The sequence below is a fragment of the Fistularia commersonii genome, chromosome 15 (genome assembly GCF_037954325.1).
Source record: "Fistularia commersonii isolate RoL2024-O1a breed Wild chromosome 15, RoL_Fcom_v1.0, whole genome shotgun sequence".
NCBI lineage: Eukaryota > Metazoa > Chordata > Actinopteri > Syngnathiformes > Fistulariidae > Fistularia > Fistularia commersonii.
Window position 1 is genome coordinate 8,633,158 of NC_141298.1, and position 27,039 is coordinate 8,660,196.

Genomic DNA, 27,039 nt, shown 5'->3' on the forward strand with positions numbered 1-27,039 from the left:
AAATTCACTGTACCTCTCCGCAGTGTTTTTTTTTTTATATTTTCCATCCTGTTTGACTAAAAATGTTCAAATTAGGTGCAGACAGAGTAAAGAGACTGCAGAGAAAATACATCTTTGTGATTTGAGACCAACAGTTTTGCTGCAGGGGAAAGCAAAGACCAGGAATTCAACTCCTTCGAGCTCAACTCAAGGTGGAATTAACTCACACTGTCATCTGTTGGTAGAGGGGATGTATTACAGCTCGTGGTCCAATAAGTGGGAGGTTATTAACCTCCCAAGTCTGGACCCACAGATAAAACCAAGTTGCTTTTTTTTTTCCTTTTTTGATACAATTATGGACCAGTCATAGCATTAATTCGTTTATATATTCATGCATTCTTTAAGTTATTATCAGTGCTGCTTCTCCTGCATTCGAATATGAGCACTATTCAAAAGAAGTGTTTCATTTATAACACTATTCACATCTTTAACAGCAGCTACTTTTATTTATCCATCAATAGGCAATTGAGCTGAATAGTCTATGACTTTGTGGCTTCATGATATTGAGACATTCACACATCCAGGCAATTTAGGAGAGACTCCCCACAGAAAGGGCCACTGTTGGAATCGAACCAGGATCCTTGTTGCTGTGACGCAGAACCGCCCAAATGCCGCCCAAAATACAGCATTTTATCTAATAATTATTTATTCACATCCATTTGCTTTTTTCCAAGTAATCGTGACATCTTGCTATCTTTGTTCCGACTGTGCTATTTTTTGATCTCTTGACATATAATGGATAGTTTGTATATTTTTGTGTTTTTTTAGATTTTTGTATTTTAAAAATATCTATCTATCTATCTATCTATCTATCTATCTATCTATCTATCTATCTATCTATTGATATAGATATAGATACACACATATCTATTTATATACACACATATATATGTGTGTTTTCCCTGCCCTCCGATGAATGAATGACTTGGGGATAATTTAAAATTTGGTACTAAAACAAAACGAGAGAATTTTACTGATTACTTTAATTTCCCTGATTATGAGCAAGAAATTTAAGAATAAAGTTTGGCAATGATGTCATGATTCTCTTGAAAAAGATCTGGAAAATTTAAAAATAACTTCCATGACATGCATTAATCCCGAAATGTGTAATTTACTACGTTTTCTAGCGACCTTGAACGCCGCACCTTCCCATTGACCAGGCATCCCTTTCCGGTAGATGAGGTCAACTTTTCCCCAGATCCGCCATTTCCATCCAGGAGTTTCTTGTTGCTCATTAGTTGGGAATATTTTGCCATTTTAACGTCCAAACATTCCAGCAGTGGGTTTTAAATTTACCGTTACAGACGAATTAGCAGCTTTGACGTTACCCGAAGAAGCCCTTCTGCGTCTGTGCTTTTCGGAGCGGGGTCCTTTGTTTTTTGTTTTTTTTCGCTGGAGGAGCGATACCGAACCAAAGTTTTTGTATGAGTTGCGGATAGGGAGAGGCGAAGAGGAAAGGCCTCAAGCCTCGGGCGGGATTTTTATTTATTTTTTAATTTTTCTTTTGCAACCATGGCCGCAAATTTTGAAGCCGAAGACCGTTCGAGCTGGTACTGGGGGAGGCTGAGCCGCCAGGAAGCCGTTTCTCTCTTACAGGGGCAGAGGCACGGCGTGTTCCTGGTGAGGGACTCGATCACCAGCCCCGGTGACTACGTGCTGTCCGTCTCTGAGAACTCCAAAGTGTCCCATTATATAATCAACAGCATCAGTAACAACCGACAGTCCACCCCAGGTAATGTTAATATATTGAGAACCTGCTGATTTCGGCCCCTTGTTGACCTTAATAAATCATTGTTGCTCCTTTCCCACCACAATATTTAACTCACATCTTTCAAATTCAAGCTAACACCTTAGCACTGTTACGCCCCACGTTTAGTTCTATCCACCGAACTTCCATAGCGGGCTCTCTAATTTTACTCGTTTTCACCGCGTGTTCAAGTATACCCGGCCGCATCGACGTTTTCAAGGTACTCTTATTATTTATGTCTTATCGTTACTCAATCGGCTCACATAAATCACAATATTCTTCTCTCACCAATATAAAGCAGAGGTTTTCTTGGTGGGTCACGCCGCCCACCATTAACTATGCATTCCAAACTGCAGCCAATCCGCTATGTAACATTAAAAAAAGAAATGGCAGTTTTAAAGTTTTCCGTCAGATACCGCTACTGGATCCATAAATCGAATTTAGAAGTTGCATTTCTCTTATTCAGCTCAGCAAAGTCTAGTTCGGTGTGCCTCTTCCGTCTGAGATTGCACAATCAATTTTCAATAATCGATCATTTATAATGGTATCGGTTGTCCGGCTCACGTGTTACTAACTCGCTTGTTACCTTAAGTTTACCATCATCTCGCCAAATCCCGGTTTCCTTCTTAATCCTGGATTTCCAGGTGTTTGCACCCCATCCCCACACACACTCTAAGCCAAGTCTGCCTATGGGATTCTCAGATAAAGTGTAATTTTACTTGCAGTTTGACTTCTCTTGATCACAACTGCCAAAGTGTTTTCAGTGCTTTCCGTTATTAATGAAAATCAATTTCAATATTTTCATTTATTTGTGATGCCTCTACAGCACACCTATCCGGCCACTTCAACAAAAATACAACCTATAAATGTAGTGTTTCTATCTTGACATTTCAAGGATTCTGTCTTTATTCCTTATCTGTCAGCTAAATGCTAAACGAAGACTCTGAGAAATATTTGCTATATTAATTTAGCTAATGTGTCTTTGCTGAATTGATGACAACCGCAAAATCCGCAATTTTTATGTGTCTCTTAGCAAGCTAGGGGTTGAGATTAAATGTTTCTTTTTTTAAAATAGAGTTTGGCTTGACTTCCGTTTGCCAAGACAGTGATCGGCAACCAGTGAGACGTAATATACCCCTCGTGTTTTTCCCCTGATGGTCGGCTGAGGCTGTCTTTTGTCCATGTATAGGCAGCAGGTAGAGAGGTGAGCTGCTGCTGCTGCTGCAAGGATTGAATGGACAGGCTCGGCTGTCACTAACTGGGGGATGACTGGTCAGATTGGCGTGTCTGGAATGTGTTATCCTGCCTGCAGCTCACATAGTCCTGCTCGTGGCTCTACTACCGAGCTGTTACACAATTCCTGGTCTTTCCCTCATTTTGTCATTTTCAGTGTCTCTGGCCTTTTTCATATCAACAAACACAAAAAAATGTGTCATGGTATCTTGTGTAACAAAAAAAACAAACAAAAAAAAGTGTGAACATTAATACGAAAGCGAACCCGACCTCTGGGAGAGTGGTGCCCAGTGGAGAAAATGCATGAAAGCATGTAATATAAACTCAAAATGACAAATTGAAATTCAACAGAATTTCAAGACATTAATTGGATGTTTTAGAAAAAAATCCCTGCAGAATCAGCAATGATTTACTGATCTAAATCACCATAGAATATCCCTTACCAGGACAGCAAGACTTTACCTGATACTTTACCTGTGGGATATTAGTTGTAGACTTAAGAATACGCTTTATAAAACAGAAAAATACACCATGTAAGAATATCAAATACACTATGTAAAAACAACAAATACATACGTACATACATACGTACCAACCTTGCTTTAACCTCACCTCAAAAAAACCCTTGAAATGAAATAAAGAATTAGTTGTTAGATTGCACATCTAACGTGGCCTGAAATGGCCTGCAAGAAATGTAAACCAAAATACAAAAATTTGAAGGTGATGACGAATTTACCTGAAAATTATCTTGTAATTGCTTGATTTTTTTTCTTTTTCTCAAGAAATTAAATTGTAAAAGAGCAAGGAAGTTACAAGAGGTGAAAATTGGCCAGAAATGCCCTCAGTGAGCAGGAGATCACCTGAACGTAAGAACACATGGCTTAAAAAAGGCAGAAAATAACCTGAAGCGATTATTGACCCATTACGAGGTGAGGTTTAATCAGAGCTAGCAACCTGAAATTCATAGAAGTGCTTAAACAAAATGTTAACACTCCAAAAGATAGTTTTCATATATGAAGTTGTGACTTTCTGGTGGTTCTTATGTGATGAAATGAGATGTACTCCCTAGCTGTAAAAACCATAGAGTGATTGCAAAAAAAGGTATCTGCAGAGGAAAGTTTCTGGTCAAATTGAGTTTCCACAATTCTTGATGTTTCAAAGGAAATTAATGATATTATATCAAATGAAGGCAAGAGCATTATCATCTGATAAGTTTATGTTTTGCAAATCTTCGCCCCCAACCCCACCAGGTATGGCTCCTCCTCGGTTTCGGATCGGGGACCAGGAATTTGAAGCGCTTCCTGTCCTGCTGGAGTTCTACAAGATCCACTACTTGGACACGACCACCCTCATTGAGCCCATCAGCAAGGCTAAGCACACGGGCTTCGTCAGTGCCTCAGCCGTCGCCCCGCAGCAGTCGGAGGAGCCCGAGTTTGTCCGGGCGCTGTTCGATTTCCAGGGCAACGACGAGGAGGACCTGCCGTTCCATAAGGGCGACATTCTGCGAGTGTTGGAGAAGCCCGAGGAGCAGTGGTGGAATGCCGCCAACCAGGAGGGCCGGGCGGGGATGATCCCTGTCCCTTACGTTGAAAAGTACCGGCCCGCCTCACCCACAGGCACCGGCCCGGGTGCCCCTGTGGCAGGTGGAACACCAGGAGTTCTTGCCGGGGGACCGCCCGGCAACCAGGATGGAACCGGAGCCCATCAGGCTAACCCCCTGGGGGACCCGGGCCAGTACGCCCAGCCTGTGGTTAACACACACCTGCCCAACTTACAGAACGGGCCGGTCTATGCCCGAGCCATCCAGAAGAGGGTCCCTAACGCTTACGACAAGACAGCGCTCGCTCTCGAGGTACGAACCCCCGTCCAGCGACAAGTCAATGCAGGCAGCTCCTGTGTGCTGGTATGCCGTGCACTCAGAGCGCAACATGGCAGAAACACAGACCCCATTGGAGCCTGTTCTGTTCCTTAGCATGCTAACCGGTGCATAGCTGCAGCCATGTTTCTCCTGGTTTAGCAGTGGGGGCTGTTCTCAAATCCTACAGTATTTGGAAATAATAGTACAGGAAATCACCTGCTTGAGATTAAGTTTGGCGGCTGAGATCTGACATTTACCGTTGTAAAGAGGCAAGAAAACAAGAGAAATATAGCCTGAGCTTAGAATAGATTTGGATCCTGCTCAAAGGACAAAAGCTTCAAGTCCCGTGATTTCATCTTTTACTCAGTTTGAAGAGAGAATAAAATCACTGAAGTTGTTTAAACATAGAACAAATTGGTAAAAAAAAAAGCGTGATTATCAAGATTACAGTAAGATTACAATTTTCAAGTTTTCTACCAGGTCCTCGAGAGGGACCAGATGGGAGTGAAAGAGATGCTTCTGTTGCGCCACATAAATCTGGGGCAAAATCACTCTTTGTTCAGAACCAATGGGTCTGAGGTAACTTTTTGAACTGGAATTTAAAAAGGAAAGGAAAAATTTACTCAATAATTTTACTTTTTTTTTCCCAGTTGTAACCCAATTCCCCCCCCCCCCCCCCCTTCCCGGTCTTTGCCGAGACCGAGCGGCGGGTCCCGACTGTTAATGGCTCACTCATGCGCGTGAACAGACACACAAAGTGTCTTTACAAATGCAGGCTGACAGCACACACGAAGACACTCACATGGGAGACGGCTCTATAGAGACAGACGAGCCCACGGCCCTTTATTAAGTCAACAATCTGTACATTGTGGTCCAGCGGAGGGACGGGAACATCTCATTGTACTCTATTGCCGGCGGAGTCTGATGGGGACAAGACGGGACCGTTTGTCCCGCAGCAGCCAAGGGGCTAGGAATAGTAAACAAAATGCAAACAGTCACAGGGGTTAATACAGACGGGGGGCAGATGAGATGAGCCAACAGTGTCCTCACTGTGACCCGATGGATTCACATCGATGGGGCTCTTGGTCCCGCCTTGGTATAATAAATGTTCTCACACACACACATACACTGTGACCACCCAAGAACTCTGTATCTACCACGTCCAAATATCTACAGGTTGCACAGTCAGGTGCCCCAGGATTCCAAAAACCGAAGCCGTTTCGAACACTTCACATAGGAGTGTTACAGTAGTACACAAGCTTTTACCGTCAGCTTTAGTGAAACATCACGTCCAGTTTCAGCGCTGCGTGTCCACACAGACTCCACGGCTCAAATGCAATAAATTCTCCTCTGCAGCTTTGAAAAAATTTGATAACTGCCCCTCCATCCTTTTCAAAGGGTTAAAGACGTTTAAATAAAAAGATAAGCGCTGACGTGAGCCATGTTTTGACTGGGTTTGTTTTCCTCAGCCCCAGGCTTTGTTAAAGCAGAATGTACGATCACGCCGCTGGGACGTAACGAAACTAGAGACTTGGCAGTAGGGGGCTGCGTTTGAGACGACCCTAGCTTAAATTCCATCTTTGTCATTTAGCGGGTTGTTTTCAAGTGCAAAAAAGACAAGCCAACTTGATGTGACAGGTCTGCTCATGGAACACTCCATGTTTATCACAGATCAGATGTCTCCAGGCGTCTCCATCAGCAGATCCATTGCACCTCCTTTTTTTTGAGGTGAATTCCTCAAAAAAATTCAGGACAATTCTGGGACGGTTCTTGCGCAGTTTTATTACATTTGGGTCCCGACAAAAGTCGGTCATCTTCCTGACGACATCTCCCAGATTTTCAAATGATTGCTTGTTTTTGCGCCTCCTGTCACTTCGCTGGTGATGTCTCCCCTGCTAATTTGAAAAATTTAGTGAATTTTCTCAGCAACATCATGTCAAAAAAGAAAATAACTGAAAAGATTTGATTGACAGTGAGCTGTGTCTCATATTAAAAGCATTGCCGGATGCAGAAGTTCTACTGCTGAAAATGGGTCACTCAATCAGTGCCCCCCGCGCCCCAGAAAGCCTGTCAGTCAGACAATAACCTGCCTTTTCTTTCTTTTTCTTCTGGCAGTGTGTGTTGTATTTGCATCACTAACTTTGTGTACTCTGTATCTGTGTGACGGGACAGGTGGGGGACATGGTGAAGGTGACAAAGATCAACGTGAACGGCCAATGGGAGGGTGAGTGCAAAGGCAAGCGAGGCCACTTCCCCTTCACCCACGTACGACTCTTGGAACAGCAGCATCCAGACGACGAGAGCTGAGACGCACAAAAAGCGGCTCGTTGTCGATTCCTCCCCCCAACCTACCCTTTTTTCCCTCTAATTTTTTTTAATCCCTGTCTGAACAAACAGACTCATGGAAGCACACCCAGTTTATGAACCTGAATCACCGGTCGCCCCCGAGGCGTGTCAGCCCACGAGTGGAGTTTACAGCGAGGTCGGACTGCGAGCGTTTTTTTTTGTTTTTTTGTTTTTTTGTTTTAATCCAAGTGGGCTTCCTGTTGGACCGCAGCCACGTTAGCGTTCACTTCCATCCCGGAGGACAGAGACCAGTTATCGGTTCAATATTTATTGATTTTCACATTTTTAACAGGACCTCTGGTCTCGTGTCCTCACGCATCAGATCGAAATAAAAAAACAACGCGAGGAAGTGGTTCGGTTTTCAGTCCAGCGTTTATTCTACCGGAAAATGTTTCTCGCTTACTTTCACACCTGCAGTGTTTGGAGGAGCTCGAGGGAGCTGTGGTGCCTTTTCCTGCATTTATTTTTATTTTTTTATAAATCAGTCAAAAGGTTATGATGCAAGAGGCCGCCCATTTTGTGAATGAGAATGAAATGTTGCTAAATTTAAGAGAAATTGCCGAAAGAAAAACATCCACCAAAGTCAGAAAAAGAATTCTTAAAATTAGCTCAAAATATGTTTTAAAAAGTAGGATCAAATTATCCATTATGAAGGGATAACGCTTTTGGTGTTTTTGTTCAAACACTCAACCGAAATCCAAGGATACATCAATATTGAAGTCCATTTGTTTTTGTTTTTTGTTAAAGCTGTTGGGTATTTACTTATTTTAATGTCGCTGTCAGAAAAAATGTAGTTCCATCACCAGGTGTCCGGCGCGAATGCAACTCGAGGGAGGAATTGAGGTTCTGAACCAGGCCTCCAAAGATAATCTCCTCTTCGCATCCTGATCGGACAAAAATAGACGAATGAACAAAGAAGCATTACGGGTTGATCAAATCCAAACTGTATCGTTAGGAAGCGATATCAGTTTCCACCTCCGGCCCAGTATTGAATCTCCAGCACAGGAGCCTCCTCCCCCAATCCCCCCCTCCCACGTTCAGTCTTAACAGAAGGGAAAAACATTGCACACAAGAGACGGAGAACTCTATCCTCGAACCACGACCGGTGAGCTCTTGTCACGCGAGACTGTGAATTTTTCGAGAGCAAAATGAAACAAAAGACTTTTTCTCTGTCAGAGAAAGATGACTTCTTCATCACACACTACAAACCAAGACTTTTTTTTTTTTGTTTTTTGTAAAGGTGGAAAATACTATGATTCGCTCAAAACACACACACACACAAGTGCTAAAGACTGGTTTTTCCCACCTTGTGTTGGTTTACCTTTTTGTATATGTCTTTATTTCACCTTTTTTTTTTTTCAAGACACTAGTGAATACCAACATCTTGTCTTCCAGTGGGCCTAAAAAAAATCACTAAGCCTACAACAAGCTCATCTTCGCCAACGGTGCCGGAACGCTGTTAACCGATTGGGTCTCACAATTTTCTCTGGCAACATCTGTCAATCGATCACATCCTCTTCTGGAACTCTGATTTGGCCAATGATAAAAACTAGATTAAGAGATTTGTCTTGGTCTGTATTTACGATTTCAACACAAATTAAAAAAACTACCAGAAAAATGTTGTTGCTGCCGATATACCCTGTGGTATATAACTGTGGTAATTTTTTTATTAATTTTTTTTTTTTTCATTCATCCTGATCAAATACAGCCAGTTGATTCCTTGCCCTTCTCGTTCCGTGAGGCTGGCCGACAGGAGTACGCGAGGATGCCTCAGAGGACTTGACGCTTTACCTCCTCTCTACCTCGCAGCCAGACGAGCTTCCAGCAGGAAGTCACAGGTCTTTAAGACCAATGACAGCGAATGAGTTTCGGCCAAAGTGGCATCCGAAGCGACCTCGCATGCGTTCTAATCCAAAATCCCGACAGAGTCCCCGGAGCCTGACAAGTAACACTGTCTATGCATGAAAAATCCTACATGTGCTTCACTTCACAAACAACTTGGTAGATTTCGCAAGGACTGTACGGTGACACAGTGTAAACTTTATTCCATACGGCAGAGTATTAGAGCAGGGGGAGGGGGGGGGAAAGCCTGTGTAAATCATTTTCCAGAATAAAGTTGTAATTTTTTTGGGGGGGAGAGTAAAGTTGTATTTTTTTACAAGTTGCACCTTTAATGCAAATTCGTAGCAATAGTGTGAGTCATAATTTCTTTTAATTTCATCAGAGCATGTTCCGGTTCTCTTATCGCAGTTGCAAGGGAAATTTGCAACCTTACCAGAAGAAAGTGATAAAATTTGTAAGAAAATTGGAGTTTTGAAAGAAGAAAGTCCAGTAATGGGATGTATTCAATAAAAAAATCCAGCTACAGGCTACTCTTTGGGAATTTCCCCTCTTAAGAAAAAAAATAATCACTTTAAGTTCGACATAATAAAGGAAATCTGAGAAAGACTTGTTAAAACTGGTCTTGAACTTTACAATTGAAATCTCAATTTTTCCACACCAAGACCCTATTCTCTGTTGTAAATAAAGCATCGAGTGAAAAAAACAAACTAATGAAAATGCTTTTCCTTCACAAGTAGCCTCACTAATGTGAAAACCCCAGAGGCCTAAAAGCAGCCAGAGGAGTTTGACTTCATTCCACTGACAGCAAACGTACCTCAGGCACAGTGCGCTAGCCAGTCCTGATGTTAGCCACTTAGCGACAGATGCCCTTCTTTTGGCCCTTGAAAAAACTTGATATCGTTGAATCTGGAAGTGAAAAATAGAACAGTGGCATTGGGGGGCACCAAGATGGCGTCTGGGGTTCATTGTACTGTCATTTGAGAATTGGAGTAAACTGGCTGTTTTGGCGTGGGTGAAAGGTCATCAGCTTCACTCATGTTGATTATACTGGTATTTGATTTGTTGTGATGTTAAAGATGTTCAAACTTGACCTGCAACTTATTAGATCCAATTGTGTTTTTTTTTCTTTTCACTGTTTGAGGTTGATGAAAAAATCCAAAAAGATGACGTCAATGTTTCAGCGTTAATGCCTTGTTTTGAAAAACTGTCTCCGGCCCCATATGTGTTGAGTTTACATTGTTTTTCCAAAAGTTTGCCATTGTCTGCTTAAATTTTCTTTTTCTTTTTTTTTTAAAGACTCCAATCTAAGGAAATTATTTTTTGTACTCTATATTAATGCCATATTTTTAATACCGTGATATATTTAAAAATAAGAGCCACTTCGGGGGCTCATGTGGGCCTGTATATGTAAATCTCTATATATGAATAAATACATCATTATGTTCAAGTCTCAAGATTTGTTTTGTTATGCCGTAAAGAAAAGTGATAGTTTTTCTGTTTTTTCATTCATTCATTCATTCATCATCTATACACTTATCTTGTACTCAAGGTGGCGGTGGGGCCAAGCCCATCACAGCTGTCATTTGGTGTGAGGGACGCTTCACCCTGGACTGATTACAGGACCACAAAGAGACACAACCATGCTCCAGTTTATTCTTCCTCTCATCCGGTGACAGCTGGGATTGGCTCTGGCCCTACCGCCACCCTGAATAGAGAGCAAGCAATATAGATCATGAATGAATTAATGTTTTTGTCTCTTAATAGGTTAAATGATTTACCACCCATTTTTTCCCCTCCTTTTACATATTTAGTATTTTTGTGATTTGTCCTTTTAGAATCAATCCGTCTCTTGACATTTTAAAGGAGGTGCTCAGAGTGGTGCTTTTATAAATCAATCTGAAAAATTAATGCCCTTTAAAAAAAAAAAAAATTAATTCTTACAATGATGCTAGTGTTTGGGGACCTCCAAAATACTCTTTCATTTTTTGAATGATGGACATCTATATATCTATTTATTATTATAAATATATATAATTATATATTTTATTTATTTGATATCGTTTTTTGATATATATATATACACAGTTCCCAACTTACATTGAGTGCTAAGCCTGGTTTTCAATAAGATAAATTTTAAGAAATCATACAGCAGATTTGTTTTTGTTTAATAATTGTTTTTGTTATTAATGGAGTGGTATTGCTATATAAGAATTTTTTGCTAATTAGCTTCACAAACAAACATGATGGAAATAATTAGTAATAATTCAACAGTCAAGGACACCGTACAGACATATACACGTACACAAAATACAGAGGCTAAAGAAACAATGAAAATAAAAAAAACAGTATAAATGACAAAGTGGTTAACAAAAGAAAAAAGGAATGGCCCTTATTTAATGTTATCTATGTAATGTAATTTACCCTGTACCTGTCTCTTTAGTTTTAGTGATTACATTTTTCTCCACCTCAAAATGACTTTTTTTTTTCTTTTATGTCTTTCAATTGTACTTCCGCCCAAAAGAACAGTGAACAAATTGCAATGATGATCGTCAAAGTTGTAAGGATCGGATTAAAGTCGTGGGTTCCGAGTCTGAAAATCGGTTTTAATTCAATAAAGCGATTGAATTTGTTTTCTTCCTCCAGCACTTCTGAGATGATGAAACCTTAGGCGGAAAAAGGGGGTGAACACGGAACAAACAGTCAAATATGAAAATGTGTGTTTATTAGTAGGCGTTGTGCGCGCCGAATCAAGTAATCGTAACAGCAATTAGCGTGCAATTTACCACCGCGATTGGAAAATCACTAAAAATAACTTAAAAGTCCTCTTTTGGGTTGTTTTGGCCGACTTTTCGAAGGAAATTTCGGGAATGTGCAGTCGGAGCGGCGTGTGGGCGTGGGCGTAGATACGTAGGTTTCCCGGATGAAGAGACGACGCCATCTTTACGCCAGTGCTACCGGTGGGTGTTCGGTCCAGCGGAGCGACGGTGCTGTTGCTGATCCACCACCAGGATTCACCGAGCAACCGATAATCCTCCGTCTTTCCACCGGGACGCCGCAAAACAGCCCCAGTAGCCGAGCACCATGGCGGAAAGGGAAGAATTAGTATACCAGGCTAAACTCGCCGAACAAGCGGAGAGATACGACGGTAGGTTTCTTTAATCAGATAGCGATCTTCACCGAACGTCTGGCCCCTCTTCCCCCGTCTGTATCCCTGCGCAGGGGGCTTGGAGACGCAGGTACAGCAGTTCACATGGATTTGTTGGGTGAGCGGAGACAAAATGGCGGATATTTCTTGGGCCGAATGCTTCATTTTTTCGTTAAAATATTCCCATTTTGGCCCGGAGTCTCCGGAGCGCTTGGTCTGACGTTACTATTTCGATAGTTTTTTTTTGTTGGGAGGGGGAGCGGTTTAACGAACCGTGCCTTCACGGTCGGGTCGGTTCAGCCGGCTAGTTAAGCTAGTTTTCTTGCTAACCCGCTCGCTAGCCTTTCTTCTGCCCCGACACGCGTCACGCCGAGCTACATTCAAAAATACAGCGGCGCACGAAGCGCCCACACCCCGCAAAAGACGTCCGGCCATCCCCCCACCCCTTCACCCCCCAGGAATATGCACCAAACCGCCGGGGAAGTCGGGGATTCGGTATCCCCCCACCCTAAAGCACCGAGTTACACCCAGTAATCGAATTTAGCTGGAAACTAAACCGCAGTTAATGAGTGGACCGCCCCCGCAAAGTGATTTGGGAGGTGTTTTTTTTTTTTGCTCCCTTTTTTCGGGATCAGATTAAAGCGACTTCACATTTATTATCCTCTAGATCTAGAAGTATTCTAGCCAAACTGAAAACGCAACACTGTTTATTATTATTATTGTTATTATTGTTCCAGGACTATTGGGGACTTCAACATGGGCTTGGGTTAGAAATCGTTCAAAACTATTTAACGCCCAAGGTGTTTTTATCCCTTTAGTAATGTAATGGTGGGAGGTGGCTGTCCTGAACCCGGATACCTACATTTCAGCTTTTTGATTAATCTTATCATTTAACATGTCACATTTCCATCATTGTCAGTGGTGAGATATCTATGCAAAGTTGAATCAATCAAAGCAGGACACTGGCAGTGCAGCATTTTCTTGTCTCTTATACTGAAACTGGTATTGATACCTTGCATGTAGCTGTTTTAACTTCAACTTGCAGCTCCTCACTCTTTTTTCATTAAAAAAAAAAAAATCAACTATCTTGATTGCTCGTATTTTGCTTTTAACCAAACCCCCAAAATTATTCTTGATTGGCTAATTTATGTTCGATTTTCCGACATGTATGTGAATTTATGTCTGAACTGACATCAACTAGACTAACAATCCTTGAAGTCGTTTTAGTTACAATAGTAAAGTGCTCTCATTTCTTCTTTCGTCCTCTTACAAGATCCCATACAAATACTGGTAAAATGCTGTGTCACTGAGCTGTAAGAACAATGGTGCTGTTAAAATCCCAACGTAACATGTTATTACTCTCTTAAAGAACTTCAATACACACATTTCAGTGGCCCAATTAAATACCTTGTGCTGCGTTGTCCCCCGCGCCCAGCCATTTTCAATCAAATACTTGACAAAACTGAAGCCCGATACTCTAGAAATGCAGTTTCATCTGGACCTTAAGGTTGAAGGGCACTGATGCTTACAGCAGCGTGCTTTCTTATTGATCACTGTGACACAGCGAAGGCTGGCCCTTTCATGCTTAAAGTGCATAAAATACACTACTGACACGTTCAATAGGCTTCTGGTGGAGCACAGAGCAGAAACATCTGCAGCAGGCCGAGCAGCCACTGCAGGTGCCACGACAGTCCGAGCCAGAAAGCGACCGACTGAAGCCAAGTTTAATAAGTGATTTCCCCCCGTCAGCAAAACTGGTTTCGACTTAAAGCAGCTGCTCTGTCTCTGCGACACACATGCTGAGTCAAAAATAAATTCCTATCAAGTCTTTAATCCTCAAGTCTCTTCTGTAGCTCAGAAAAATGGAAAGCTACATGCTGTTTGGAAGCTAAGACACTGTTATTAGTTTGTCAGACTGAAATAATTTAATCAGTCCCAACACTTGGGGAGTGATGGTTCAACAATACCATGGTTGACCCCCCCCCCCTTCAATTTAAATATTTTGTGTCTCCTGGGGAAAAGAGATAAAATTTTCCTCCAAATTTAACCAGATTTTCATAATTGTCTCAGTCCAGGATTAGGATTTCAGTACAAAAGCCATACATGCTCTCTTAAAAAAAATCTCAAAAATGTGGATCTAGTTTGTCACCTTTATGCAAATGAAGGGCGTTGGCGCAATGCGAAACATCTGCAGTGGCTGCAGTGACAAACTTGTAAAACTAAAGAGATTCTGCTGCTGGGCTGCTAATTTGATTCACAAGAAATAAACATGCAGGATATATCCTGTTTAGGCTGCCATATTTGCAAAGACATTCTGGAGCTTCCCGGGACCTACGTTGAATTTCTGTTTCATTGCCAACTCCTTGAAATGAAGGACTGAGGCCCGAAGCTTATAACTCCACCTCTGACTCACTTTAGCTTCTCTGGCCTTTCATTGAGCCGCGCTTTGTTTTTCCAACTGCGCATTCAAGCCCTTTGTTTAAAGTTCAAGAAATTTGTAGATGTACTGTTTTTGAAATGGACTTTATTTTGAAATTTTGGAAATCTGGCGAATATCTTTTGTCGTGCCCATCCCTGTTAGATCTCTTTCTCTTTCGCACACACAGACACACACAAACACACCCACCCACACCAAACCGCCTCATGGAAAACCACCTGTGACAGACGTCTTCTCACCTGGCCTTTGTCTCAGCCTGCACACCATTCTTCTTGTGATGCATGAGTCAATAATTCTCTACCAGTAAGTGGCACTGGTCTGTATCCAGCTTTGGGGGGGGGCAGAATACTTGGACTTTGGAGTTTTGGACAGTTTTTCCCCAACATTCTAGTTCAGTCTTTTCTAATTAAGAACAGTTTGAAAAGGTGACCTGTGTTCTTGCTCAGAAAGACCAGATGCCGAGTAACAAGTTAGGCTGTCGATCCCAATGAAAAAGTTGACAAGTAAAACTTTTTTAAACATTCGTTTTTGTACTGGTTATTAAGGCTTAGCTGTATCTAAACATTAGGCCTCATTACATTAAACTAAAGCCCTTTAGTTAAGTTCAGCTTGTTGATATTCAGATTTTTAACTATTGAAAGCGGTAGAGCTTTTTTTTCCTTCACACTATCACATTCCTCTTAGTAACATTCAAATGAACCAAACTGACTGTAATGGCCAGTTTCTTACCTAAAACTCAAGTATGTACCACTGACTCACACTTCTTGAATAAGACATAGCTGAGATGCCAAAAAGGAAAGCCTTTTGTTGTGATTGATAATTACCTTTGAGCCTTTAAATGCGTTTACCTGTCATTAATGTGATGCAAAGGCTAAGTCAGGAACTACATAGTGACACACAGCAGCGTTGAAACCACAGAAAGTCTAACCCCTCCTGGTGATCAATTTTTACTGGCAACAACTGGCTTAATTCTGATGCCTTATTTTCTGTCAAAGTTTGCCCTGCCAGACATTTGTGTGCTAATTTTAGCCCCCATTTACATGTGCTGCAAAGGTCACGCTCTTTAACGCCAGTTTGCCTCATTTCCTGCTGGAGCCGTGATCGAGATTAATCCCGTAGATCTTTTGGAGCTCAGAGTGATGAGGAACCGTTTCGTCGACAAGAGGTCATCGGGTTGTTCTGAGTGCAGCCCAGCCCCTGAAGGAGAAGTGATCAAAGCACCTCAGAACTATCGTGTCGGGTTTCGTCAACTGGCCCCGGATAAAATCTTGTCAAACTAAAACCCAGATTATTGAATGTGTCGTGTCAATCTAATTGGCTTTAACCTTCAGATTTTGTTTCGCATACACCTATGACCTGTTTTGCTAGAGCTCTGTTTCAGGTTTTTTTTTTTATTATGATCCAGGAGAAACCGAGAGGAGCCGTTTGTCATGTGTGCTTTGTGTCTCAGAAATGGTGGAGTCCATGAAAAAGGTGGCCGGCATGGATGTGGAGCTGACGGTAGAGGAGAGGAACCTGCTGTCGGTGGCCTACAAGAATGTGATCGGAGCCAGGAGAGCCTCCTGGAGGATAATCAGCAGCCTCGAACAGAAAGATGAGAAAAAAGGCGGCGAAGACAAACTAAAGATGATCCGGGAATACAGGAAGACGGTCAGACCCTCTGCCGCTATCATTGTTTACTTTTGCTGCATTTGAACAAGGTTTTGATTTGGGAAATGTTTATTTTTTTGTGTACATGGAAGTTGTATATTTCGGCTCAGTGCCGAGCTAAATAGAAAAGTCTCCATTTAATGTGAGTTTGTGGTTAAAAGTGGGAGAATTCTTCATCCATTCTTTTTCCTACCCTCTGTTTGACCAATAGAAGAGAAGAAGAAGTACCTTAATGGTCACATTCAGTTATTCATGTAGCACAATATCAGTAAAATTTGACCACTGCATTTAACCATGAGGTGAAGATAGAAGGCAGCTAATAAGCAGCACCATCGTAGCAGCGCAGTTAGGTGTGCAGTGTCTTGCTCAATAACGTTTCGATTGATGAGGGGGAGGGCGGGAATCCAATCAGGAACGTCTGGTTCCACAAACAAGTGGTCCAACCCCCTGAGCCACGCCGCCCCCAATAGCTGCCACCATTTTTGCTGACCTCAGCAGCTGTTTACAAAAAAACATTAGCCGTCCCCTCTCTGGTCGTGCTGATGTCCACTGGTTAGCCTTCTGTCAGGTTTGAAAAAAAAAAAAGGCCATGTCAAGTTTTAGAGAACCAGTGTTGTTCCGCATGGACGGGTGTCTCTTCTCTACCGCCATCGTAGAAAACGCCCCGCAGGTCTATGTACTGTATTTTTGCCATCCCTGCCAATCATTGTGGGATGGGCGAAGCTCAGGCTGTAGCCATGGTGTCCTTACAAAAGGTAAGGTTCTCTTTTGCCTCTAGCTACTTGAATGGCATTAGTTTCACATTAGAATTTCTAACCTTTAAAATGTCATTAGTATGATGAATAAAATCAGGGTTGTCAAAATGGTCATTTTGCAGGTGTTGATGCATTAAAATATATATAGTAGCGCCATTTTTCAGCAGCTTTGCTATCAAGGTGTCTTTGTGGATGTAACAAGCGGCGCCGCACTAAGAATGAAAAGGTTTATCCCACTGTTAACATTTGCCTGAAAGCCCAGCTCTACAATTCCGGCATTCTTGTTATCGCCACGACAGTGAGGGGGGCACAGTGAACCACAGGTGGTGCGAGAGGCAGAGCCAGCCAGCCGAGGTAGACGGGGCAAGCCCCAGCCCACGGAGATATTTCAGTGCATTAAAGTAGACCCAAAGGGGCAGCAGTCAGAGTGGGAGTGAAATTCCCTGACAATACTCACCCACTCCAAATGCATGGATGATAATCACAAGAATACCCACTTACGCACACATCTGGCCCTGTGTTTGTGTAACCCTTTCTATACCTGCATTCATATCAGAACATATATTAACCTTGGATTACATGAATGATTAAAAAGATGATTGTCGTTTAACACGTTTTATTTCATCTATTCTATCAGAAATTTCTCTTCATCTAAGCCTTTTGGCGGACTCGGCAGCTGAAACCCCTTTTAAACCCAGTATCCATTTTTTCACGTCAAATTATCATTTAGTTTTACATTAGAATGTAACTTGTTAAGCAACATATTTAACTATGAGTGCTCAGGCATGTGGTTGGAGTGCTTCCCCAGCCAGGCTTTGTTTCATTCATTTTCAATTCCTTATTTCAACTAAGTTCTAGGGAAACTGCGTATTGTCTGTGAAGTCTCGGTCACAGGGGAAGAAAATAGTTTCACACCGACCGGCGAACCGCCAAAACCGCTTTCAGATGTACCACAAAGCACAAGGTACAGGCACAAATGCAAAAGCAGGTTCACGGGCGAAGCCGTCTTGAGTTCTGGAGGATCGTGGGCTTCCTGGGATAATACACATCAAAAATGTGAGGCCCAGAGAAACACTCCACATTCATCTCAATGCCAAACTGCGCAGGCAAAGCTTTCCTCTCGTAACAGGTGGAGGTAGCCAACCTTGCCTGGAGTCAAATCATCGAAGGCCCCGCTCTCAGAACTGTCGCAAAAATAATGTGCACCCAACAGAGGTTCATCGTTACGCGTCATGTTCGGCTGGCTTTAGCGCACAGCTGCAAAATGTCTGCCTGCCACCGCGTCACTAATGGAATTACCATTAATGAGCTGAAGCCAGCGACATCTCAACAGTGTCAGCAGGATGTTGGCACAGACACAAACCTCTCTCAGGTGAGAGATGGATGCAACCAATCGGGATCCACTTATATCTTTGAGCTGACTGTTAATTCATTAACTGCAGAAATATTATCGTTTATAATAGCCCTCAATTACAAGAACATTAAAAATACTGCAGACTGAAAATACTCAAAAGTTGAGTTATTCAAGTAATTATACTAATGTTTTGTTTTGTCAGGATAGCATAATTCATGTAACAAACATGAAATTATTCAGATACTGTGGGCTGATCAAGTGTAATGGCACTGCATCATCATCCTTCACAATATTTTTTTTTTGGAGTGAATGCATATACATCTAACATCTGACTTATTGAATTATTGTAACGCTTAAACCCTAATTTAGGCATTATTTATTTCCTAGCAAATTCTTAAGTTATTGTTTGCTGGCATTTGATTAAGTATTTTCACAACTTTGGAATTTTAAAAATGATTGCCTTTTTTTTTTTTTAAACAGTCCTATGAAATTTCTTTCCCTTTTTTTGAATGTAATTGTCTGCTTATTTATGTATATATACACATATGTATAAATTTATAACTTTCTTTTTTTCATGTCCATAAAGTTTAATGAGTATTTTTTGTATGTTTTCCAGTTATCTCAAATTCATAAAAACTAATTTAAACAAGTGATCTCAATCTGTAGTACACAAGTAAAAGATCTCCCTTCTGAATGTGTGTCTCTGTGTGCGAGTTCGCACACCATCCTGAATTAGATACGATCCTAAAGATAAAAACCCGAGTAAGTGGAACGAATATCATGCTGCTGATGGGTTGCTTATTTCAAGTATGTGAGACTTTAGATCACCCAATCACTGTATCCTACTGAAATACCAGAGACCATTACTGCTCTCTTCCACTTATCCCCGAGAAGATGTTTTGTTCTCAGTGCATCAACAAAAGAAGATGAAGAAGACAGAAAAACAAACTAGTGGTGGTATTTTGTTTGTTTTTTTATTGATGTATGTGTGTGTGCCTGCAGGTGGAGCAGGAGCTGAAGTCAATCTGCAAAGACATTTTGGATGTACTGGACAAGCACCTCATCGCAGCCTCAACCACGGCAGAATCTAAGGTTTTCTATTACAAAATGTATGTATCTGTCATGGAGATCAGCCTCTTATTTAAAATGTGTAATCAGTGAGTTATTGGTTAATTCCCAGTCGGACATAGTGCATAGATTTGACCGAACTTCTCTATGGCGACTGATAAAACCCTTGAGTCATTGTTGTCCTCCCGTTAGCCATCAACTAGAATGATGTTAGATTGAAAACACAGCAATCGGAATTGCCCTCGAGATTATGACATCAGGAAACCTAAATCTGAAATCTTTGCGTCCACTTCAGTTTTGTCTTCTACCTGCGCAGTGTAAGCGTCCTTTGGCACTTGACTTTTCAAGCGTAGTAATACAAGTCCACTTTTCAAATCAAATGTAAACTCCAGTTGACGTGGAGCCTGAAATCTCCCCCAAGGTATAGGTCCCCTTTTCTCAAGTCAGAACGATGACAATTTCTGGTGACAGGCGGCATGCTGTCGTTAACGGTTAATGCTTCCACCTCACGCCAAGAAAGTACCTGGTCCAAATCCTGACCAGGGAGCCTTTCCGCGTGGAGTCTCCATGTTATCATCCTTGTCTGCGTTGGTTTTCATCAGGGTCCTTGGTTTCCTCACACAGTACAGAAACATGCAAGGGGGTCATTGGAGACCCATAATTACCCAAATGATTGTATGCCCCTCCAACTTGTCACACATGCGTGTTGAATATCCGCCAAAAGGGATGTCTCTTGCTTTGGGTTTTATTCTAATCCCAACCATCAGATTCCACATCAGCGATCCAGTGCAGGTCCAGCGTAGTTCTAGTGAATTGTTCCTGGCGTCAACTAATTGCATGTGCATTTTTTGCACACACTAGGCAATTGGCTCCTGCTTATACTTTCATTTTTTTTTTTTTAATTTCATTCAATAAATATAGAGAAGGAGCTGGTCATTTGATCAATTGAAATATAAAGATTGAAGCACAAACAAGTTATTGTAAGAGAATATGCATCAGCTGATGGGTTGCAGCTAATGACTGATTTCAATAGTTGACCAGGCATCAGCTATTTAAATGACCATATTACTAGTCAGATTAAACCCTACAAAACTGCCCCCAAAAAATTGGCTATTTCTTGTAGAAATAAAATATATCTTCTATTCTTAAGAAAGTCTGTCAAACAAATATTCAACTCAATATTTAATAAATATTGCAAGTGGAAAAGAAATTATTGTCTTTCCTTAATCAAAAGTGCATTACGCCCACAGCGCCTGACAAAAGTTTGTAGGAATAAAAAACACCAAGTACCCCAGTAATACGAGTTTCAATCAGGGATTAAACTATACACACCCTTGTCATACACACAGCCTCAGTGCGGCCACCACAGACGTCACTGCTTCCCCTTCCTTTCCCAAATTGTCAGAGCGCATGTGCCGTCGGCACATCAAAGATTTTGAAAAGAGACGTCTCACTCTAAGCCGCTTCATTTGACTTCTGTGAAAAATTGATCTGCTATTCCGGGGATCATTTTGAGGGAACCCGGTTGCCTGCTGCTGAACAGTGAATGTGCAGATCAGTGATCTTTGACTTGCCCTCTTGGTCTTCCATCTCCCCTCCTCCTCTCTGCCACCTCTCACAGGAAGGGAGATTACCACAGGTACCTGGCGGAGTTCGCCACGGGCAACGACAGGAAGGAGGCGGCAGAGAACAGCCTGGTCGCCTACAAAGCCGCTTCCGACATCTCCGTCACCGAGCTCCCTCCGACGCACCCAATCCGCCTGGGCCTCGCCCTCAACTTCTCCGTTTTCTATTACGAAATCCTCAACTCGCCGGACCGGGCCTGCAGGTATGAGACATGCCCCGGCAGTTCTTTTAAGGCTGAACCAGATCGGAGTCGGTTTTAGTGAGCGCTTTGTGTTTGTGTTTGCGCACCGGTCTCTCAAAACTCGAGCGCGTCTGTTTATTTCTGACGTCGAACAGATTTGGTTTCCATCCTGTCTCCGCACCTGGAGTTAATTTTACACTCGCACCATCAAACCCCCTCCCACGGCATTCGGTTCATCCTCAACTACAGGTGGGAATCGCAGGCAGCAGTTTAGGGATTTTCATCTCGTTCTTGTTTAATACCTGCTTCAACCAAAAAAAAAAAATCCTCAAGACTTTCACTCAAATTAGAAATGAAGCTCAGAGAGACAGAGAGAGACAAAATCTGTGATAGTCTAAAAATCGTATCGGGGGAAAAAAAGTTTGCAAATTGAGAAAAAAATTCCCACAAAGCAAACGGAGCCAGAAATGATAATGTATTGGTTGTATACGTGAGGGAGGGGGCTAACAAGACTGTGTGCTGACCTCTGCTGTGTACTTGGCCGACAGGTTGGCGAAGGAGGCCTTCGACTGTGCCATCGCAGAGCTGGACACGCTGAGCGAGGAGAGCTATAAGGACTCCACACTTATCATGCAGTTGCTACGCGACAACTTGACACTATGGACGTCGGACGTGCAGGGAGATGGTGAGACCCCCCCCACCTGATCTCCGACTGCCATCTTCACTCACTACCTGTCCTATTGGTTCCTTCACCTGGCCGCAGCCTCCTCCTCTTTACTTCACCTCTGCTCGACCCACTGTAGATTCTTAAGGACAGATTTCTTCATATCTCTTTCTCCATTTAAAAAAAAAAAACAAAGCAAAAAAACTACATTTTGTAAGTCTCACCTCCACCCACTGACTCTCAAGTCATGGAATGGCTTCCCCGCATCCCACAGGAGTGGGAGTGCAGTGTATCACACACACCCGCACCCTGCTCCTCGTCCCCCGAGACCACAACTCACACTGCCGAGCCCGGCCCAAAGGCACGTGATCATAGAAATGAACGAGCTGGCCAAACAGCAACCTTTATTATGTCTTCCCATTGTGAACTGGACAGAAATTGGATAGTTTGATTTTGTAGTTTATTTCTCGCAGCGTTCGTATTCGCCTATTTGACCACGTCGGCGTCTGTTTTTATATGCTTTGTGGCCATGTTGGCTTTGAAACGCCGCTGCGAGAGCAGACGTGGCGGGTCAACGGACATGCAGACCCGGCACCCAGTTTCTGGTCCTGTCCTGAGGTTCCAGTCTGGCTGCAGCTTGTTGGAAGTATGATGTAACTGTGCGTGTGTGTACGTGTGTGTGCATCCGTGTGTGTGTGTGTGTGTGTGTGCATGTGCGGTGGTGATGGGGGGCTTTCTCATGTCGCAGCTAGCCACGGCGCTAATGAGCACTGTTACCACTTCTATTTTAATCACGACTGATTCTCAAGGCCTTTTGTTGTTTTTGCCTCTTAATTCTTCATTACACGGATGGCTGTGCTGTGTCTATGACAACCCTCCCCAAGCAACTGGTTGTACACTCACAAGGCCCCCCGCACCCTCCCGTTAATCTTATCAGGGCCTGCTCCAAAGGTTGAATTCACTCTCTAGCCCGCATGTCGACTCCGAGTCCCCGTTTGTGATCCTTTTCAGAAAAAAGAACGTTTTAAGCGTTAAAGCGTGAACTCAACAGCCCGGAGTGCTAGCGTTGATCTCTGCTACCTTTTGTCCACCGAGGCTTTTGTCCATCTGCGGCGTGAACAAAGCCTTCACTCCCCGTTGGATCTAAGACTGTCAGAAAAAACAAAACGGAATGATCATTTTGAGTGGCATGGTGGCGCAGTGGACCCTGGTTCAATTTTTTTACAAGGGAACCTTTCTATGTAAAGTTTGCATGTTCTCCCCGTGTCTGTGTGGGTTTCCCCCGGGTTCTCTGTTTTCCTTCCACAGTCCAAAAACATGCAGCATGTCAATATGGGAAAAAAATTGGGAAAATTGCCCCGAACGAGTGATTGAGTGGTTGTCTATTTGTATATATCCTGCGACTCAGTGGGCTCCAGCATCCCCAGTGACCCTGAGTGCAAGATAAGCGACAGACAATTGATGGATGATCATTTTTGATCAGCGTCAACAATTTCATTGGTTTCATCGCCATCTTTCCAGCGCCTTGATGGTCGTCATAGCAATGCCATGTCAGGTCGTACTTTATTGTTTTGATGTACCGTCCCCGAAGAGCTGAAGACGCCAACTCACCAATTCACCAATACATTTCTTTTGCACAGACAAACCGTCTGATTTGAAGGGAGAGAGGGGGCGAAATTTCACAGGAAAGGGCCTAAAGGGGCCGTCCAACAATATATAAAGGCAGATATATAAAGGCAGGATTGAACTTTCTTTGTTTCTTATTTTCCAGTTTCCTGAAATCACCCAAAACAAACCTTGAATACAGGAAACGGAGACGTTTACAAGAAACCTCTTTAAAACGGAGGGGAAGACGACTCATCTGTTGTTCTCTCTCTCCCTCCCTCCCTCCCTGCAGGTGACGATCAGAACAAAGACGTACAGCAGGACGCAGAGGACGAGGCCCAGTGAGACTCAACACCCTGACGAACCTCCTTCCTCCTCCTCCTCCTCCCTAGCCTGTTTCCACCAGGGTTCTTCCTTCAGCCCACGTTTTCTCTCTCTCTCTCTTTCTCTCTGTCTCTCTCTCTTGCTCCTCCATTTCTTCCGCCCCCTCCCTCGTATGCACGCCACCCCCAACCCACCCCAGCCCTTTTGACTGTTTTACTTTGGCTTCTTGTCACTGCGTCACATTGCCAAGTTTGTCCTCTTGCAAACACAAACACGCAAGTTTGTCTTTTTCTCTCCCGGTGTCTCAGAGTGGCGAAGTCCAAGCCAGGCAGTCGGTTGGTCCCGGAACAATTGTTTCCGAACCGAGGAAGTCGAAAACGGTGTGAGGTTTTTAAAAGGGACGTGTTCTTTCTTTTTTTTTTTTTTCTTTTCTTTTTTTGTAGGAACAACCAAGTGCCCTGATTCTTTGCAATTAAAATGTTTTTTTTTTTTTTTAATAAAACCATAAACAGCAGAATGTTGCCCACTTCCACTCGTCCACTTGGACCAAGTGTCGTGCTTTTTTGCTAATGGCGGTTAGCTAGGTAATGGCTTCTGTGCAGCAGTCTGTGTTGTGTGTGTCTGTGTTGTGTGTGTGCGTGTGTGTGTGTGTGCGCGTGTGTGTGAGAGCGCATGTGGGCGTGAGGGGAAGCTCAACAGTCTTCGATTGTAACATAATGCAGTTCGGGAAATGGAGGCCTGCTGTATCCCCCCCCCCCCCCCCAACTCTCCCTTCCTCCTGCCCCCCTCGAAGGTTCGTCTGTCACAGTTTCCTCTCTTCCTCCTGGTTAGTGTGTGTAACGTGAATCTGATTTGTACTACTGGATATTCTCACCGGAGCCACAAGTACCATCTGTATTCTTACTGAAACACAGCATGGAATTAACATTAAACTTCAAACTGAAAAAAAATTCAGCTGTCATCTTCATCCTCTTCTCCATCCTTTGGGCTGTGGTTGGGTTTTAATTTTTGACCATCAGAGGGCAGCGTCGAGGGGAAGCAGTTTATCTGCTTACTAGGCACCTTATTTGATTTTCGCCTTCTTTGTGTAAATATAACTATAAACTTTTAACTCTGGCAATGGTTACTTATCATTAAGTGCATTTTGAATCTCTTAGTTACATTTCATCTTAATTTCTGGAATTTATTTAAAGGGAACTTTCAATGAGAATTTATTTAAAATTTTCGAACAACTATAAGCTTCCATAAAGGTCTGTTTTTCACACAGTGTCTGCCGACCTTGACGCTCCACGTCTGACATTCACAGCAATTTCCCCGACCTGCACTGACAAATTATTTTTAAAATTTCTGATAAAAATCAAGATGATTCACTTGAGTGAGTTCCATGGCGGAAGAACAAATCACCAGTTTTTCCACCAGCTTTCATCATGTCAAAAAAAACTGAACAAAAGAACTTCCTGAGGAACAATTCTGACCAGTCTAGTTTTTATCTCGAGCCATTATCTGCAGATGTGCTCTTTCGGTATGGAACATCAGTCGTCACGTTTACAAAAAAAAAAAAAAAAATTCAAGCTTTGAAAATATTAAACCTCAATAAATAGTATCCTTTTGAGGCTTGTTTCTATTCTAGCAAATATTCAGTTTACAAGTGGGGCCGTGTGGGGAAAAAAAATCCTACGGGGGCCCTCTGCGCTGAGTCCATAGATAAATTCAAATAATCATAAGTATAACTTAATACTATATTACTTTTGTCCGAGCGGGCCGTGTTCAATGCCTCCATTGCTGAGGCCACAGGCGAGCTGTAGCCGTGCAGATGGAACTTTGCCCAACCAGTCTACATGTGTTTTGTGGACCTGTAGAAGCCATTTGACCATGTCCTGCGGGGAATTGTGGGGGTGGTCCAGGAGTTTGGGGTACCGGACCTTGTAATAAGTGCTGTTCCTTGGATGGTTGTTGTGAAAGCCTGGTCTGCATTGCCTGTTGCAAGTCGAAAATGTTTCCGTTGAGGGTCGGACTCTGCCGTGGCTGTCCTATGTCAAAGATTCTGTTCGTAACTTACATGAACAGAATTTGTAGGTGCAGCCAGGGGGTTGAGGTGACCAAAAGAACAAGGCCGTGGGTCTAAACAGACGAAATGAGTTTTCTCCGCAGGGTGTAATTATATAATATAACTTGTTGATTATATAACTCCAATAATCCTGCAAGTTTGTGAGATGTACATGGATCCTACTCGAAAAAAAAATAGAATGAGTGATGGAAAATAAATATATATATTTTTTTGAATTATTCATGACATGTATTTAGTGAATTGCTCCTATTGGTCTGCGTTGGCCCCTCAGATACATTCAGGTCAATTTCAGATGTAGCAGTTTGTTTCAAAGGCTGGACGGACGATTAGCCCACAGGCTAAGGTGGTGGGTTCCTCCCACCACTTGTGTGGTTTAAAAAATAAATCATTTGATGAATATTTAAAATACTGGCACAGAATAATGTCCTGATAGTCGACCATGGCTTTATTATTCATTTATGATTGTTTTTTTTTTTTTTGTATTTTTTTTTTTTTTTTAATGAACAGCGGTGCTGACGCAGATGTCAGATGAATAATGACACAACAAATCACAACTTGGATTTTTTTTTTACTTAAAAAAGATCCAAATAATGATCTACAATTGAGACAAAAAAAAAATAAATGAAATGAAATTAAATAAAATAAGACGCCATGTTAGACTTCAGCTTCCAAGACAGATGATTAGGGCCAAAACGAAAAAACTTTTTTTTCTTTGTCCCCTGCTTTTTTTTTTTTTTGCTTTCTTGAGGGGAAGTAACATACACACGTCAAAACGACAAATACACTGATGGAGTGTCCCATCTACTCTTCATCGTCGCACACAGACAAAAAAAAAAAAAGGAAAAAGGATCTGGATAATACTTGACATTTAAAAATCAGGAGACGAGACGGAGCTTTTCTTTTCTTCGCGTTTCCTTTTCTCGGTACAAAAAACTAGAGTCGAAGAATGAAAAAAATAGTTATATTCTAACTGCTGGGGTGGGGTGGGGGGTCTGCACAGTGAGGCCCTGTCGATTGTAAAGGTCGGAGCCGGTTAACATCCACATTCACCGCTGAATGTCGATCTGATCGGGGCTTCGGAGTCGACACCCTCTATG

The 27,039-nt window shown here is 42.5% G+C and overlaps 2 protein-coding genes across 2 annotated transcripts; both read left to right on the forward strand.

The window, feature by feature from the left end:
- Positions 1 to 1,042: 1,042 nt before the first annotated feature.
- On the forward strand, positions 1,043 to 10,508 carry LOC147226356 (adapter molecule crk-like). The gene is made up of 3 exons (XM_086160887.1): positions 1,043 to 1,771; positions 4,270 to 4,871; positions 7,050 to 10,508. The coding sequence occupies exons 1-3, from the start codon at positions 1,552 to 1,554 to the stop codon at positions 7,182 to 7,184; spliced, it is 957 nt and encodes a 318-aa protein (XP_086017013.1). The 5' UTR covers positions 1,043 to 1,551; the 3' UTR covers positions 7,185 to 10,508.
- Positions 10,509 to 11,995: 1,487 nt separating this feature from the next.
- LOC147226357 (14-3-3 protein epsilon) lies at positions 11,996 to 24,824 on the forward strand. The gene is made up of 6 exons (XM_086160469.1): positions 11,996 to 12,210; positions 16,098 to 16,297; positions 19,409 to 19,515; positions 21,096 to 21,302; positions 21,830 to 21,966; positions 23,843 to 24,824. The coding sequence occupies exons 1-6, from the start codon at positions 12,147 to 12,149 to the stop codon at positions 23,893 to 23,895; spliced, it is 768 nt and encodes a 255-aa protein (XP_086016595.1). The 5' UTR covers positions 11,996 to 12,146; the 3' UTR covers positions 23,896 to 24,824.
- The last annotated feature ends 2,215 nt before the right edge of the window (positions 24,825 to 27,039 follow it).